Here is a 16,164-nt window from a genome sequence, read left to right as displayed (position 1 = left end):
CTGGGGTGGGTACCTTAGACTGTGTTTTTGTGCTTCGTTCCTTGCTAATGAGATCTTCTTAGTTACAAAAAGAGACTATGTTTCGTTTGGAGAAAAATGAAGGCATTTTTGGGTCAATTAAGATATAAGAGAAAAGGGCAAAGAAAAGAAAATAAGGAAAGTTTAAGCAGATATTTTGGTAATTTAATGCATTCCATTATCCAACTCAATAACCATGAGTTTAGGGGGCAATTGTTACTAGGGGTCAATTTGATCCGAGGTCTGGTCCTATTTTGTTAGATTCGGATGACCCCCTATCCAATCCTATAACATATATATGTTATTTGTATTGCATTTTTGTAATTTTTATATTATTTATTTTGTATAAAAACATGTATATATTTGATGAAAATAGTTGAAAAAATACTTTTATTTTTGTTTTTATTTATTTAAAATATTATATATTCTTTTTTCTTTTAATAATTTATTATTTTTTAAAAATTAATTTGGATCGGATTAGATTTGGATATCCAATGTCCTTATCGGATTCAAATTTGAACCAATATTTGTGAGACCCAATCAAATCTACCATTTATCAGATCAAATTTGGATATACCTCGACCCTTTGCATCCCAAATTGTCACAAACCCCATAGGTAGAGAGGTCCATGTAATTTACCCTTTTTGAGAATTAATTTGTTTTCAAATCAAATGATTTTGTTTTATTTTAGAAATTATAATTTGTCTTATAATTTTGAGAAAATGTATGATAACGAAAAAAATATGATGCTAGAAACACTTTGACCAACTAATGTCCCATGAATCACGTGATTGGTTACCATTATGATGTCGGTTGATCGGTTACAAGTTTTTTGGTATCATGTCTTCTAGCTAGGGGAATCAATGGACCAATTTTGGGTTAGATGCATCCAAATCAAAGTCGATCTCAACGGAGTAGACGGACCAATAAGACATATTAAAATGATCCAATCAAGACTTGATGATCCAAAATATTTATTGGATTGGATTGGACCTGATCCATCCGTAATGAATTTATATTGCATTGGTTTGGATTGAGCCTATATCTAATCAATTGATAAAAAGATACGAATACAAATGTCAATGGTGCAAGTTTGAGTTGGTACCAATTTAAATTAAAACGAATTTAAACTGATTCGACAGTCCAGGCATTAAATTGGACTGGATTAGACTAGATGGTCTAGGTCCATTTGTATCGGACTTGATCGGATTGGACTAAATTCAATCCAATTGACACCCCTATAATTCCAGTATCATATAATTTGATGGCCTGTATTATTCACATACTCTCACAACATGACACGTTAGTCCATGGGGCCATGTCTATTGACTTAAGAAACCAGAGCTGTCGTACGGAATTATTTAAATGACTAGATCCAGGGGACAATGGAAGGCAACATAATACAACGCGAAGTATTGGATAACTTTGCCGGGAAAGGAAGAAAGACGTTATTTTTGGAAAAAGTTCAGTTCTGCTGGGTGGGAAAAGCTGTTACGATTTGAATGGAGTGACTTTCATATCGTCTCTCTCTCTCTCTTCGAGAACAGAAACAGAGAGCAAAAGGGCATGCAGATGAAGACTCCGTCAAGAAACGAAACAAATCCGCAATTCTCTCCCTTCCTCACTCCTCCTCTCCCTAGACCATCATTCTCTCTCTTCACTGTCTCTGTCACCATCGTGTCTTCCTCACCTCGCTGTCTTGCCCGTTTTCGGGGGATTATTCAGTCATTTAAACCCTCCCTTCACCTAAACCTTACATTCTTTTTTTTTTTCTTTCCCCCTCTTTCAGAGGTACTCTCTCTCTCTCTCTAACTCGACATTCGTGTTTCAACTTTCAATTGCGAACCTAAAAAGTGTACAACTTGCTTGACTTTGAACCCTATTTCTTTTATCATTATCAGTATTTTTGCTGCTATTCCTGTTGTGGCTTTTTTTTTTTTTTTTTTCTGGAAACTTGGAAGGACTAAATCCGTATTTCCCTTTTTTCTAGCTTCTTTTTTTTAATTGTAATACTAAATTTGATTTTCTTATAATTGTATATTCTTCAGTTTTAGTTTCAATTCAGGGGAAATGTATGAAGGGCCCTCCCTCTCTGGACTTTTTGGTGGGGATTGTACAGTTGGAATTTGTTATTCTCGAAGAAACTTGGTGTTCTAATTTGATCTAGAACTGCTGGAAGTGTGATTTCTGTTTCGTGTTTTAAAGGGACCAAGTTGGTGATATTTAACTTGAAATTTCAGGGCTCCTCGCTTACATTTTAGCTGTTGAATTGTCGTAGATTCTTTCCATTTCAAATTTTGTTTAGGCGTCTAAATAAAATGTTGGATTCAAAGCTATCCGTAGAAGAAATTTGAGACTGTAATAATTTAATAAATTGATAACTATTGGTCTTAACGTTTGGGAATGGGAGGGAAACGGATTTGTAGGTATCCTTCTTTTTTGGTTATATCATTTTTAAATATATATATTAAATTTTTTGCTGCTGATTTTTAGCATGTTTGAGATGCAGGCATTTGGTTAGGGATTTTGTTCTGGTACCTTGATGTGAGTGCTTGATTCCCCTGCCCTTTATTGTCTGACGGAACGATTCACGAGCAACAAAATGAATGACGTAACGTCCGCCAGACCCGGTAAATATTCAAATAAGCTCATTGTTTTTACTTTTTTTTTTACTTTTCTGTTTTGATTTTCAAGCTTTTTTTTCGTACTATTGTACTTTGCTTGCACGTGACAATGACGATTCTAGATCATAATGATATCTAAATTTTTATAAGTATGTATTTTTTATTTTCTATTTTTTTATTATTAATTGGATATAAATGGTCAAATACAAATTTGATTATATAAACATCTCATCCAAATATGTGATAATCTAATCAAATTGTGAAGTATCAAGTATTATTGATAGTCCTACATGCTTGGCTAGATTTTTTTTTGTAATGTTTTATCTTTTTTATGTATATTTTCTTTATTCATTTATTAAAGAAATGTAATATTTAAATAGATGGAATTGAATGATGTGAAAAGTAGTAATTCAATTTATAATTCAAACCTCACAATTAAATAGGAATTAAATTCAAAATTGAGTATTTTATTCAAAAGCTCCACAATCTTATTGATATTTTTAATAGTAGTGTAAATATAGAATTAATAGATGTGTTCAATTTTCTCTATAATTTTTTTATTTCTGTATAAAATAATTCTAATATGTCACACTTACTTTTTGTTTAATATGATAATTATATAATATTATACATGTGTCTGAATGTATTTTTTGAAAAAATTATGTATCTTTTATTTATATATTTATTTATATTATCTTAATTTTTATTATTTATCCCCAAAAGTTGAACTATTGATCTTTGCCAAACAATAAAATAATTTTATTTTAGGTGAGTTCTAAATTATGTATTTCATTTTCATTATCAATGTAAATAATTCTTGTTTATTACACTTATTTTCTTAATTTGATTAACAAAAATATCATAAACATGCCTAATTTTTCTACATTTTTGTAATTTTTTATATTTATCTTTATTTAAAAAAAAATTATTACCTAACTATGACTTTGTAGGTTGATCAATTTGATTCGGATGGTTGAATTTCTTAGCCACCACTTTGATAAAGAATGATTTTGTTTTTGAGTTAGTTTTAAAATACATGTGTTTATATTGTTAAAAATATTGACATAGATCTAATTAGTAGCACCTATTAGTGAAAAATAACTTAAATATAGGATTTAATAAGAGAAATATAGGAGTTAATACCTTAAGTATAAGACTTAATGGAAGGAGATTAAATGAGGTGGAAAGTAATAATTGAAGTTACTAAATAGACAAATATGGGAATTTTAGTAGCCACTAAACTGACATTAAATCTGTAATAAAATGACTTTTATACTCTTTTTCAAGAAATAAAAATGTAATTTTAGTCTAAAAAATTTTCACTTTGCATCCACACTTTTATATATAGTATAGATATAGATAGGTGGAAAAAAGCTACTAATTATTTTCAACCAATCATGAAGGGCTTTAGAATTCACAATTAGCAAGTAGTAAGGCTTATAATTATCATATATTTGGTAGTGGCATATTGATACCTTCTGACTTATGCTCGGACTGAGCCCGAGGTCAAGCCCGACCTTTCCAACTCAAGCCTAGACCATACTATAATTTGATGCATTTAGGTTAAGTTTGGGCCTAGGCCAGGCTTGGGATGGTCAATGAATCCACTCTAAAATTATACGTATATATATGTATTTATGCAAATATGTATACATATATTATGTATGTATATAAATATGTATTCACAATATGAATATATATATAGGTAAATATGTATACAAATATATACACATACACACACACACACACACAAATATGTGTGCAAAATTTACATATGTATATATGTGTATGTATGAATGTGTATAGTTAAGCCGAGCTCAGGTTGGATTCGATCTACCTAAGGGCTAGGCTCGGGCCTGGCCCAAAAAATAAAAAAGTTCAACTTCTTGGGCTTGAGCCCGGCTCGAGGACAAAAAATCCAAGCCCAACTCATGTAAAATTTCAGGATAGGCCTGTCCAAGTTGCACCCCTATATGGAACCTATAACAATGACATAAAAATTAGGAATAGTTGAAAGATATTGAAGAAAAGGAAAGTGCCTCTACCATACTTGGTTGGGACTAACCAAGGGGTGGCTCATTGGTATGTTAGCTGGTTCGCTCCAGCATTGAGGCAGAATCGATTCCCGCAACCATTGATTTGGGGAAAGGGGAGGTTATTAGTAGTGCGTGGCACCAAATACAAAAAAAGGGCTGGGCTACCTATCACCAATGAACACGCCATGCTCACTGTGAGCGCCATCTGTACTGAACAGTGGCATATCCAGCCGTGATAGGTAGCCCAGCCTAGTGTCTACAATTTTGTCTCCAGCTCATCCGAACTCCTTTTAACTGTGTTCTATATTTGTTGCTGTAGAAATATTTCTGGATAAAACTAGAATGAGCTTTGGATGTTAATAAATATTTGCTACAATCCATTGTCAACCTTGTTCTTATTCCATCAATCTTAATAAAAATTTTAAATAGATAAGGAGTGCCATGTAATCATGCTATTATATGAAAATATATCACCAAAAAAAAAAAATGAAAACGTAATAGCCATTCTAGTTTGTTGAAACTATTCTGAATACTATGATGATTTAATTTTTCTGTTCGGTAGGACCTCTTTGGTTATGCTTGTCCAACTGAAACAAAAAGATATATTTGTTTACTATGGAGATTGTGGTATTTTGCTTCATTGGATAATGTCATGGCACAGCAGTATAATGTAATTGAAATCCCTTTATTTTTCATAGTTTTAACACCTCATGTTTAATAGTCCTTCATTTTTGTACATTTGTCTAAAGGTCTTGAAGGATCTGATGCTGGATCTCTGAAGAAGAAATCTCTTAATGCCTCCAGCATGTTCAGGAATTCCCTGACAAGGAGAAGCAGTAGAGTTATGTCTATTTCTATTGATGATAGTATGGATGCAGAAGAGTTACAGGCAGTGGAAGCATTTCGACAAGCACTCATCTTGGATGAATTACTACCCTCAAAGCACGATGATTATCATATGATGCTGAGGTCTCTCTCTCTCTCTCTCTCTCTCTCTCTCAATCATTCATTCATTCTACCACTATTTTTTATATGGATTTATGGTTATAAATATCACTCTTTGATGTTAACCAGAGAAAAAAAATGAAACCTTTGCAATTCGAACTGTTTTGATTTTATGGGTTTGCCAACTGCAAAAACCTGAAAAATAAAACAAAAAACTTGTATTACATACATGCATATGTGGAAATAGAGAAATTGTCTGACATCTCACTGGATCAAACAAACTTTTTTAAACAATAACAACGATAATTTTATTCATTAGAACCATTAAGATGTACAGAGATATACAATTTACATGAAAACCTTTAGAGATAAAGCCTAGGGGCCATTACTTGGTGTAATCTTAAAACCTTGGGCTGTCAAGCGTGAGAATGCGGTTATGAAACTGAGAGCAGCCACTTTGTGCAAAAAAATGCCAAAGGTTAAAACCTTATGCAGTCCACCCCTCCCAAGAGGCCAAGATCCCAAATACCTGGGACCAACATTGGGTAATGGCCTTTAGAGATAAAGCCTCTTATCTCTATCCTAATTTCATTTTATTTTACAACTGTTCCCGAAACATTTTATCTCTCCCCACCCCTTGTTTTGTTAGAAAATCAGCCATGTATTGGCTTTCCCTTGTACCCATTGAATCATTGCCACCATCATTCTAGTTGGCCACTTGAACTATTTGATTTCATTTTTGTAGGGCCATAACACTTCTTCTTATGTATCCACCCTACCACCGATTTTGAGTAACCTTCGATTATCAACCTCTTTATGTTCATATTCCTTGCTCTTTGAACTCCCCCCATTACTACCATTACTTGAACCCTACCTCCTTCGCCAATTGGTCCCCAAAACAATCCGATTATATGCCCTTCCTCATTCCTAAATACACCACCCAGTCCCGATGGTCCTGAATTATATGCTACTACTATAAAATTACGTTTTACATACCCTCTTAGTGGTGGCATACAACTTCCACTACTAAATTCTTTTCGAAGAAGTCAGAGCTACCTCCCTTCCACATTTTTATGATATCATCCACTGCATAGTGTAAAATACTCTCCAAGGATTTTACCCAATGAACCACCTTTATAGTAATACATTCAATTATTGTCTCCATGCTTCTTTATTTCCCTTCAAACATTAATTTCTTTCTTTTTTCCCACAAGGTCCAAACGATTTTAGCCCTAGTACATCTCCACATTATCCTTCCCTTTTTCTTTGTCCACACAAACATTGTAGGAGAAAAAAGACTTTCTGTATATTATTTAGAGGATTCCACCTGCATCCAAAAAGAGGGAAAAACCAAACCCAAATGGAGAGGAAATTAGCAAGTGATAACATAACTCACCATTTGCTTTTCAAAGGACACACCAATGAAGGGATAAGTAATAGGATGATCTCCTCTTTTGAAGTAAATCACGTGTTCATTTTCTCATGAAAACCTCCTATGTGAAAGCTCTAATTTTTTGTGGTATAAGTCTATCCCATATTTCTTTAATCAGGAAAGGCTGCACTAGAGGGGGGTTGGGTTAAAACCATGAAGAAGGATGCACAAGAGAAGAGCCCTCAAGTCCAAATCTGACCATCAAACATTAAAGGGTCCAGTAAAACACCATCAAGGATTTGTAATAGTCTAAGTACACAAAGAATTTCAGAATCCCTCAAACCCCTCCTAAAACCCAAATCCCAATCAAAACTGAAGTTTGAGTACGAGGAAATAACAAACTTTCAGACAGGTTCCCCTTTGAATGAAGATGGAACAAACAAAGTAGGAAATTGATCTTTCAAAGTAGATTGACCCAGCCATATATGCTCCTAGAATTTGATTCTATCCCCAGTGCATACATCATATCTAACACAAGGAACTGAGGAAGGAAAAATGGAAGAATGGAGTGAGCAGCTTTCCAGGGATAAGCTCTTGTAGCTCTTGCAGATAATCCAGTTAGGAAGTCAAAGATACAAACCGGCATCATTGGGCCAAAAATTTGTAACATACAGTCAGGAAGTCACAGATACTATTAAAATATTTATGATAGAAGTGTAGGTGACAAAGATGAGCTCTAAATTTTTGTCAGAAAGACAAAAACAATAACTAGATAGCCTTATTAAACGTGGCAATAGAAACACACTATTGTAAAGGGATAGAATTAGGGGAAGTACAAGCACAACCTAAGGCTGAGAATTATAGTATAAAAAAACTATAATAGAAAATAGATTAGAAATTATAGTCAACAAGGTTGTTGACAGATCCAGGATCCACCTGAATGAGCAGTCCATGTTGGGTGTCAGTGCCTTAGTTTCCCTTATCAAATACAAAGGGAAATATGAGCTATAGATATACAGGTTATATAAAGATGTCTTTTGCATTGTAATAATTGTAGCATAAACCTATGATATTATGTTGGTTCTAGAAGCATCACTGCTTTACTCCTTTTAATTAAGTGGATGCCATCATTTGTATTCCATTTTTTGTGCTTAGTTAACTTGTCTTTTTATAATATAGATTTTTGAAGGCAAGAAAATTTGATGTTGAGAAAACAAAGCAAATGTGGGCTGACATGGTTCAGTGGAGAAAGGAATTTGGTGCTGACACAATCATGGAGGTATTTCATGGGAAGAAATTGCAGTCAGTTGATAACGTTCTACCAATCAATTTATCGAGCAATTTCTTATGTGGTCTGATGTTCCTTTTGTTTCCATTTTGATATATTATATGTTTCAGGAGTTTGAGTTTGAAGAACTCAATGAAGTCCTGGAACAGTATCCCCAAGGGCATCATGGAGTTGATAAGGAAGGACATCCTGTTTACATTGAGAAACTTGGTCAAGTTGATCCTGTCAAGCTGATGCAAGTTACAAACATGGATCGATATGTGAAATATCATGTCCGGGAATTTGAGAGAAATTTTGCCGTTAAGTTCCCAGCATGTTCAATTGCAGTAAAAAAGCACATAGATCAGAGCACAACAATCCTTGATGTGCAAGGAGTGGTATGTGAGGATCGAAACATTTTATGTTGGGGAAATTAATTAAATTCTGTAGTCTTATATTTGAACTTATCTCTGCTAAAAAATCATTGATTTCTGAATCGACTGGTATCCACCTTCAATGACATTCAATTATTAGTTGGTGAAGAGTTTTCTGGTCAAATTGAAAATGTCACGCATTGTTCTTAATTTTCTTTCTACATGACATTCTGGTGATTTCATTCTATTAAGGATGATATGCTTACTATTCTTGTGCCTAATAATTTGAACTGTTAGGGCCTTAAAAATTTCAACAAAGCTGCAAGGGACCTTATTGTGCGTCTTCAGAAGATTGATGGTGATAATTATCCTGAGGTGCTTAGCTCTCTTGTTAAAGTAACATGCAATCACTTTCTTGGTTTGGCTACATAGTGCAGATGACATCACAGCTGATATCATAAGGATTCTTTTTTATTTTCTTTCTTTTCATTATAGACCTTATGCCGCATGTTCATCATCAATGCGGGTTCTGGATTTAGACTGTTGTGGAATACTATTAAGACTTTCCTTGATCCTAAGACTACGGCAAAAATCCATGTAATCAAATATCTTTTCCCTGTCTTATATGCTGGTTTCTGAATTCTAACAATGTATGCACTTAACTGGTAAGAGGTTGTCTCCATCAGGTTCTTGGGAATAAATTCCAGAGCAAGTTGCTTGAAGTAATTGATGCCAGGTAAACTTTTTTGAAAAAAAAATGTAATGAGATGCTTTCTTTTTCCTGTTTTCTCATATTCCACTGGGTAGCAAGCGATCTGTTATTTTTATAAACAAAACAACACAATTTATCTACTTTAACTTGAATCTTGAGCTTGTTAGTACATTCTGTGGCTTTTCACCAGCGAGTTGCCAGAATTTTTGGGTGGTACTTGTACCTGTGCTGATCATGAAGGTGGCTGTATGCGTTCTGATAAGGGTCCATGGAAGGACCCAGAAATACTTAAGGTCATTCATTTATTTTTTCTTTAGTTTTCTTCCTTTCTATTTCTGGTTTATTTCTTATCTGTTGAAATGCAACCACATAGTCAATAAACATTCCTGGGTTGATATCTTGACAAGCAGATGATCCAGGATGGTGTTGCTGTGTGTAAAAGAAAGATAACCACTACTACAGAAACTGAGGAGAAGATGATTTCAGAGGATGAGATAGTCTACCAAAAGGTGTACCCTGACTTTGAAAAGATAAAAGTCTACTTTCTTTATCTTCCCTCCCTCCCCCTCCCCATTTTGGTTTTCTTGTTTATAATGTTTCTATACTAATGATCAAGCTTTTTTTTTTTTAGTAATGGAACCTTGGTTATAGAATGTTTTACTGATGAATCTGCCCCTTGTATTTAATCCATGTCAAGAGATGTGATTCATCCAAGGAGGAGACAGGTCTCAATGTTGAGGACACTAGGGGGTCCATAGAGCACCCACAACAATCTCCCGTCCATGAAGTAAGTAAAACTTCCTTGCACATTTTTTTTTTATGGATGGTACTTAAAAATTCTGAGGTTCTGAGTCAGCACTATATAACTAATATCTGTTTTGTGTCATTTTCTTCTGAAGGATAATAGTTTTGAGGCTAGTAAAACAAGTGAGGAATCTAAAAATTAATGCCATTCATTTATTAGAAGAGTTTACAAGGTGGTCACTAAGTCAAGGCCATGCTGACTGGCAGCACCTATAGAACTCAGTTTAGAGACCATTCCTCTTAGCATGGCAATCTAGGTACTTTTTGCAAAGCCAAAAGAGATGTTTGCTGCTTCATACGTTCAAAATGTGTCTAAATTCCACCCATTAAGCTTGGATTTTGTCATGTCTTTCTTTTTATTTGTATTATTTCTTCTTTCTTTTTTTTTTTAATTATAGAACTGAATAGTTCTACTACTTTCTCTTTCACTTTATCCTGTTAGGAAACCATGCAGATTGTAGCTAAACAAAATTGTCCAAACACCAATGAGTATGATAACCCCATTCCAGTTGTGGATAAGACTGTTGATGCTACGTGGCATAAAGTGGTACAAGGTGACAACCTCCCTCTCTCTAAAGGTACATGACTTCTGATCTGTTAATTGTTTAATTTGTGTTTTATGAATTATCAACAAGTCTAAAGGATTCATCGTCAAGTGGCTAGAATCATTATTGGATGACTAAACCAGTCAATATGGCTTCCATAAATCAGTTTCCCTTTGAAAACTATGACACCAAGATACCTATACAAGGACGCTGTATTGAGTCGGATACTTTTTAGTAATTTAATATCTGATATTCAGTCGTGTTTGCCATATCAGGTAACATAGTTTGGAAATTCTTGGGGAATAGATTATCAATTATCCTTGTGGGTTAATTTATGAAGTAGAGAAATCCTCTATTAGATCCACCAAATGGAGAAATCTAAAGTCTGAACTACTTTTTGTAGAAGTAAGCAGTTTAGATATATTCCATCTAATTATATACTAAAACTTTCTGACCAAACGTCGTTGCATGGACAGACATGGAAATCGGGATCCAACATGTGTCCAGGAGTCCGCATGATGAAAAAAAAAAACATTCAATTAGGGAAATGGATCCCAATCAGTATTTACTACAAAAACTTTATATCATAAATTCTATTAACCTATAGAGAATTGCAGAGGTATTTCAAAAACTTTATTTATTACCTAGAAGAATTTAAGAAATGTTGGAACTAATTATGTATAGTAGATACTCATCTATGTCAAAGTAACAAAGAGATAGATGAAAATCTTACATGGAAATTTCCCCCAAACATCCACGAAATATCAGATTCAAACATATGCCTGATGCTGACACTTTGTCCATTTAGGGTAATCCATGTAATACAGTAACACTTACCAAACATTCTATACCATTCTCTCCACCATGATGGATTCTAAAATGAGATTTTAGATTTAGATGTAAACATAGCCCAAAGTAGGGACTATTGTTTGGTGACATGGTAAAATCTAGGGTTAACTAGCATTAGAACATTTATTTGAGTCTGAGAGTGGCCACTTTGTGCAAAAATGCCAAAGGTTAGGTCTCTCCAGCCATTCCTCCCAAGACCCTGGATAGCATACATTGGGTAATGGCCCTTATATAAACATAGCATTAAAGAGACCAAACAAAGAAAAATAATATATAATCAACAATAACATGTTTGGTGGAAATGGGTAGATAGGAGGAAAAGCAACAGATAGTGTTTTAATATGGAATACGAGATGTTATTGGCAATTCTGCACTTATGCTCCTGGTTCTGGGCCTCTAGCCCTTACTTTAAGCAACCCGAGAAAGAATGCCAATTTTTCCTTGTGAAGACATTTTGAATACAAAGCATCTAATAGTAAACCTATTTACTCTTGAAGTTTCAGGTTGTTTCCCTGTGAATGACGCTTGCAAGGCTCCTGAATACGATAACAAGCATATCTTTACTGGGATAATGACCTTTGTTATGGGCCTTGTAACTATGGTCCGTTTGACACGCAACATGCCAAAGAAGATCACTGATGCTACCCTTTACTCCAGTCCCCTTTACTGTAATGACACAATTATTAAAGGCCAGCCTCACCAGCAGTTGTCTGGGCCTGCCATCTCCAGTACTGAATACTTGTCCATCATGAAGCGTATGGCTGAACTAGAAGAGAAGGTGAATGTTCTAAGTACGAAACCTGAAACAATGCCTCCAGAGAAGGAAGAAAAGCTTAACGCTGCTCTAAGCCGTATTGAAGCCCTCGAACAAGAACTTATGTCAACCAAGAAGGTAAAGTCAATGGAATTTACCATTATACCTCATGATTTAATATAAACAAATACAGGCCAATTAGCTAGGGATCGAGAAGAACCTCTCCAGAAAGTTTATGATGTTCTAATCTGAAATGCATGGGAGTTAAAATGAAAAAAGTGCAAATTCTGGTTTAATTTTGTTTTGGGTTTTACCTTATTCTGGTTCAGGTCTTATTTTACTTTTTTTTAAGGTAAAATTTGAAATAAAAATAAGTCAAAAATTTGCACCCAAATCATTTATACTGCCATAATTTTGCAGCAGTGTAAATAATTTTGCACCGCAACCAAACATAGACTAAGTGGGAATGGTTGCTGAACAAAAAATATGAATTCCTGAAAAATTGAGTCACTGGTCTACTTGTCTTCTGGAGATGTAGAAACGTGTCAACTTCATGTTTTTATATTTATTCTTTTACAGGCATTCAGCTACTGTCTGAATGTTTAACACAATTGGGTAAATTGAATTCTTTGTTTGTACCATGTACAACTCAGTTGCCCTAAGGTTGAATTATACACCTTTTGAACAAGATGGCAACAAATATAGTACAATCATTTCAATTGCTAGAAAGTAGAAACTAAGACTAAGAAGATTAGATGTCTTGTTTGTGCATTAACTGCTTTTATTTCTCCAGGCTCTTGAGGACTCCCTTGCCAAACAGGAGGAATGCCTAGCTTACATTGAGAAGAAGAAGAAGAAGAAGAAGGTATGTTTCTTGGGCTATAGTATTACTTGCATTTTTATATTTGTCATATTAATGAACATATTTTCACCTATCCAGAATCCATTATACTGGTGAAGAAAAAGGTGCTGGATATCTTGTGATGCAGAGAACAAAGACGTGAAAAATTGTTGACGTGTTGGTGATTTTGAATACTCTAAAGCCACCCCAAATGCACTCTGATTTTATGTTCATAATCCAAAAAATTCAAATTCAAATGTTTTGTTTAAATACGCAATTTGTCATTCTTTCACACTTCTATTTATCTTAAATAAAGGTTGCATTTCAGTAATTAACTTATATTCTCTTTTGTAAATTTATAATCCATATCCTTCCCATCCTTCAAATATAAAAAAGGGATAGCCAGAGTCCAGAGAGTAACAACAGAGATCATGTAGTTAATGAATGAAAAAGCAAAAAAGGCGGACGGAGAGGAAAAGAAACAAGCATTGGATTGGTTTAGCACCACTTTTGGTTACCAAAGGAGCTGCTTTTAAATGGGCCTTTTCCGGGAATTATGATTCATTAGGTTGCGTTTGGAAACAATGAAAATAATTGTGAATGCAAATATGTAGAGTGTAAAACGATTCATATAAATGGCAAAATTGGGTTAGTTTTGCACTAACAAATTTACTTTCTTACAAAACAAACTTTTAGATGTAATGGATGCAAGCATGGGTTCCAATAAAGCATATGCTTTATTTTATTTTTTGTCAAAAGCCCATTTGAATGCAAATTTATTTATTTTGTTGATGTATTTTTACATCTTATTATCAATGTAAATATTCATTGATCTGTCATTTGTCAATGCATAAATGTAATGTTGCCAAACATAGGCAAAACTGAACCAGAGTGCAAATTTACCCTGAATCAAGATTTACACTCCATTTGCATCGTTTCCAAACGCCAGCCTTAGGCTCAATTTGGAAGGAGTACAAATGCAAATATGTAGAGTGCAAATTCTTATATTTTGTATTATTTTATAAGACTCAATTTGGAAATAATACAAATACAAATATATACAATGCAAATACATACAAATATGTAAATATGTACAGTACAAATACATGCAAAATAATACAAAATATAAGGTTTTGACTCTACAAATTTGTATTCATACTCTTTCCAAACTGAGCCTTAGGTCCTGAATTGAACCTTAAATGAATCCATTTGACTAGGAGAGAATCCTCTTCCTCCACTCAACCTTTTACCCAGCTATTCCATCTATATGGGGGGTGCTTGCTTATAGTTGCGTCAGGTTGGCAGCTGGTTTTAAAGATCCTATCACAGATAAATTTGAAGATACAAGTAGAACTGTTTCACTGTTTAATCAAGGTTTTAAGAATCGATATGGAATCGGAACTGTTCTGGCCACGGGTTGACGGTTTGACCATTTGATTTGAACAGATAGCCTATTTCAAAAAAAAAAAAAATAAATATAAAATAACCAAAAACTATTGAACAGATTGAAGATTTGACTGCCCAGAACAACGGATTGAAGATTTGACTGCCCAGATCAACGGACTGCTGATTAATTCAACAAATTTTAACCAAAGACCGGATTTAGAATAAAACAGAACCAATTACCTGAACAATTCATGAGCCAAACGGTCCAACTGTACAGGTCAACAACGGTTCACACTAGTCAAATACTGCAAGGATAAAAACCGGATCTTTAAAGATTCTATGAAAATGGGGGCCAAGTATGGTCGAAACGCCTTTGTGGGCCTTAAAGCCCTGGTTAGTTCAATTCTAATTAAAAAAAAAAATCCAAACTAGTTGGAGCGCCATATATTACAGGGAACGGTTTAAAATGATTTGAAATGACAACGAAGTCAATAGTAGACTAGTAGTGCATGCATGTTAACTATGAATCTCCACTTATAGCACTAAGCCAATGCTACGTTAGCACTTAGCAGTTTACCATTCTTCTGATATTCTTTTTTCCTATTAATTATTGTAGAACATGTGGTGTGAGAGCGCCCTGCGCCCTGGGGTTGGGGGAGGGGTGTTAATCTGAAGTTCTGAACTTTAATCCCCCAAGTAAAGACAAACATTTTTTCTTACTTAATTTAACTTTTAAATAATCAGGGAGCTACTACAAACTGGGTGTCAAACCGCAAAAGGTATATTAATATATTCACATTTTCTTCCAATTTACAGTATTTACTTTTCTAAAGCTAAGCAACTACTATAATTTATTTGGTGAATCACAAAAAAAGTAGGTTCAGTTTGTTTGCAGTGCAGATTTTATTTGAATCAGTAAATACATGGGAGTGCAAATAGGCTGAGTGTAGATTCTTAGTTACTCCAGATTTAATTGCCTTCATGGTTCAGAGTATATAAATATATACGTATGTAGTTCTCTTGACAATGGGAGACGAAATAGAAGATGCAATGGCCCTCAGCTAGAATATATGTAGTTCTCTTGACACAATAATGCCTATTCATCCTACTGAGTATTGAAGCTTGTAGAACAAGCATCTCTCGTGGACTCTACAATTTGTTGTACCACTTTCAATCTTTTAATCTTTGGAGATACAAAGTTTCACAATTGGAACTGGTCATATTTTGTACTACAAACCTGTCCTTTACTCCTATAACATTCAAGTTCAAAATATTGATACGTCAATAGGGGTGTATTGGGCAAATTGATATATATATCTATATCTATCTATATATCTATCTATCTATATATATATATATATTTTTTTTTTCACAATCAGTTCAGGGGAACTGGTTTAGGACTCCACTCAGACCCCCTATACACTCACTATAGGACCATATCGGAAGGGTCTCAAAACAATACGTATTAGCCGATATAGGCCGATACATATCGATACTTTGAACCTTGATAGCATCCATACTTGCTGAAGAAGAAAGCATGGAGAAAATGCATAGTAAGCAATTTTCTTGTCGAGCTTACATTCTTATGTATTCTTCTTGATTGACCTGACACTTCTTTCTATGCTCTCTCTCCTAGT

At 34.2% G+C, this 16,164-nt stretch overlaps 1 protein-coding gene across 11 annotated transcripts; it reads left to right on the top strand.

Moving 5' to 3' along the window:
* The first annotated feature begins 1,498 nt into the window (after nucleotides 1–1,498).
* LOC148850825 (phosphatidylinositol/phosphatidylcholine transfer protein SFH12-like) lies at nucleotides 1,499–13,476 on the top strand. 11 transcript variants are annotated; one of them, XM_088945594.1, is made up of 15 exons: nucleotides 1,499–1,809; nucleotides 2,528–2,648; nucleotides 5,428–5,647; nucleotides 8,175–8,274; nucleotides 8,394–8,660; nucleotides 8,934–9,011; nucleotides 9,132–9,233; nucleotides 9,323–9,372; nucleotides 9,539–9,641; nucleotides 9,759–9,857; nucleotides 10,046–10,135; nucleotides 10,595–10,730; nucleotides 12,044–12,438; nucleotides 13,094–13,165; nucleotides 13,241–13,476. In XM_088945594.1, the coding sequence occupies exons 2-15, from the start codon at nucleotides 2,621–2,623 to the stop codon at nucleotides 13,256–13,258; spliced, it is 1,758 nt and encodes a 585-aa protein (XP_088801720.1). In that variant the 5' UTR covers nucleotides 1,499–1,809; nucleotides 2,528–2,620; the 3' UTR covers nucleotides 13,259–13,476. The 11 variants fall into 11 exon arrangements, with proteins under 11 accessions (XP_088801720.1, XP_088801726.1, XP_088801725.1 ...); XM_088945600.1 differs by having other exon boundaries at nucleotides 1,633–1,809; nucleotides 10,607–10,730; nucleotides 12,050–12,438; XM_088945599.1 differs by having other exon boundaries at nucleotides 1,633–1,809; nucleotides 10,607–10,730.
* Nucleotides 13,477–16,164: the final 2,688 nt, after the last annotated feature.

This window comes from Nelumbo lutea, chromosome 5 (genome assembly GCF_056320005.1).
Source record: "Nelumbo lutea isolate HS-2025 chromosome 5, American lotus-T2T, whole genome shotgun sequence".
Taxonomy (NCBI): Eukaryota; Viridiplantae; Streptophyta; class Magnoliopsida; order Proteales; family Nelumbonaceae; genus Nelumbo; species Nelumbo lutea.
The sequence above is the reverse complement of the archived record's forward strand: the minus strand, read 5'-3'. Positions and strand labels throughout refer to the sequence as shown.

Bases quoted from the DNA above. Each gene is read 5' to 3' on its own strand.
- LOC148850825 (XM_088945589.1), top strand. From the start codon at position 2,621: ATGAATGACGTAACGTCCGCCAGACCCG. The intron at 8,275-8,393 runs GTATTTCATGGG...TATATGTTTCAG, and splicing joins GTGCTGACACAATCATGGAG to GAGTTTGAGTTTGAAGAACT. The intron at 9,033-9,131 runs GTAACATGCAAT...TTTTCATTATAG, and splicing joins TGCTTAGCTCTCTTGTTAAA to ACCTTATGCCGCATGTTCAT.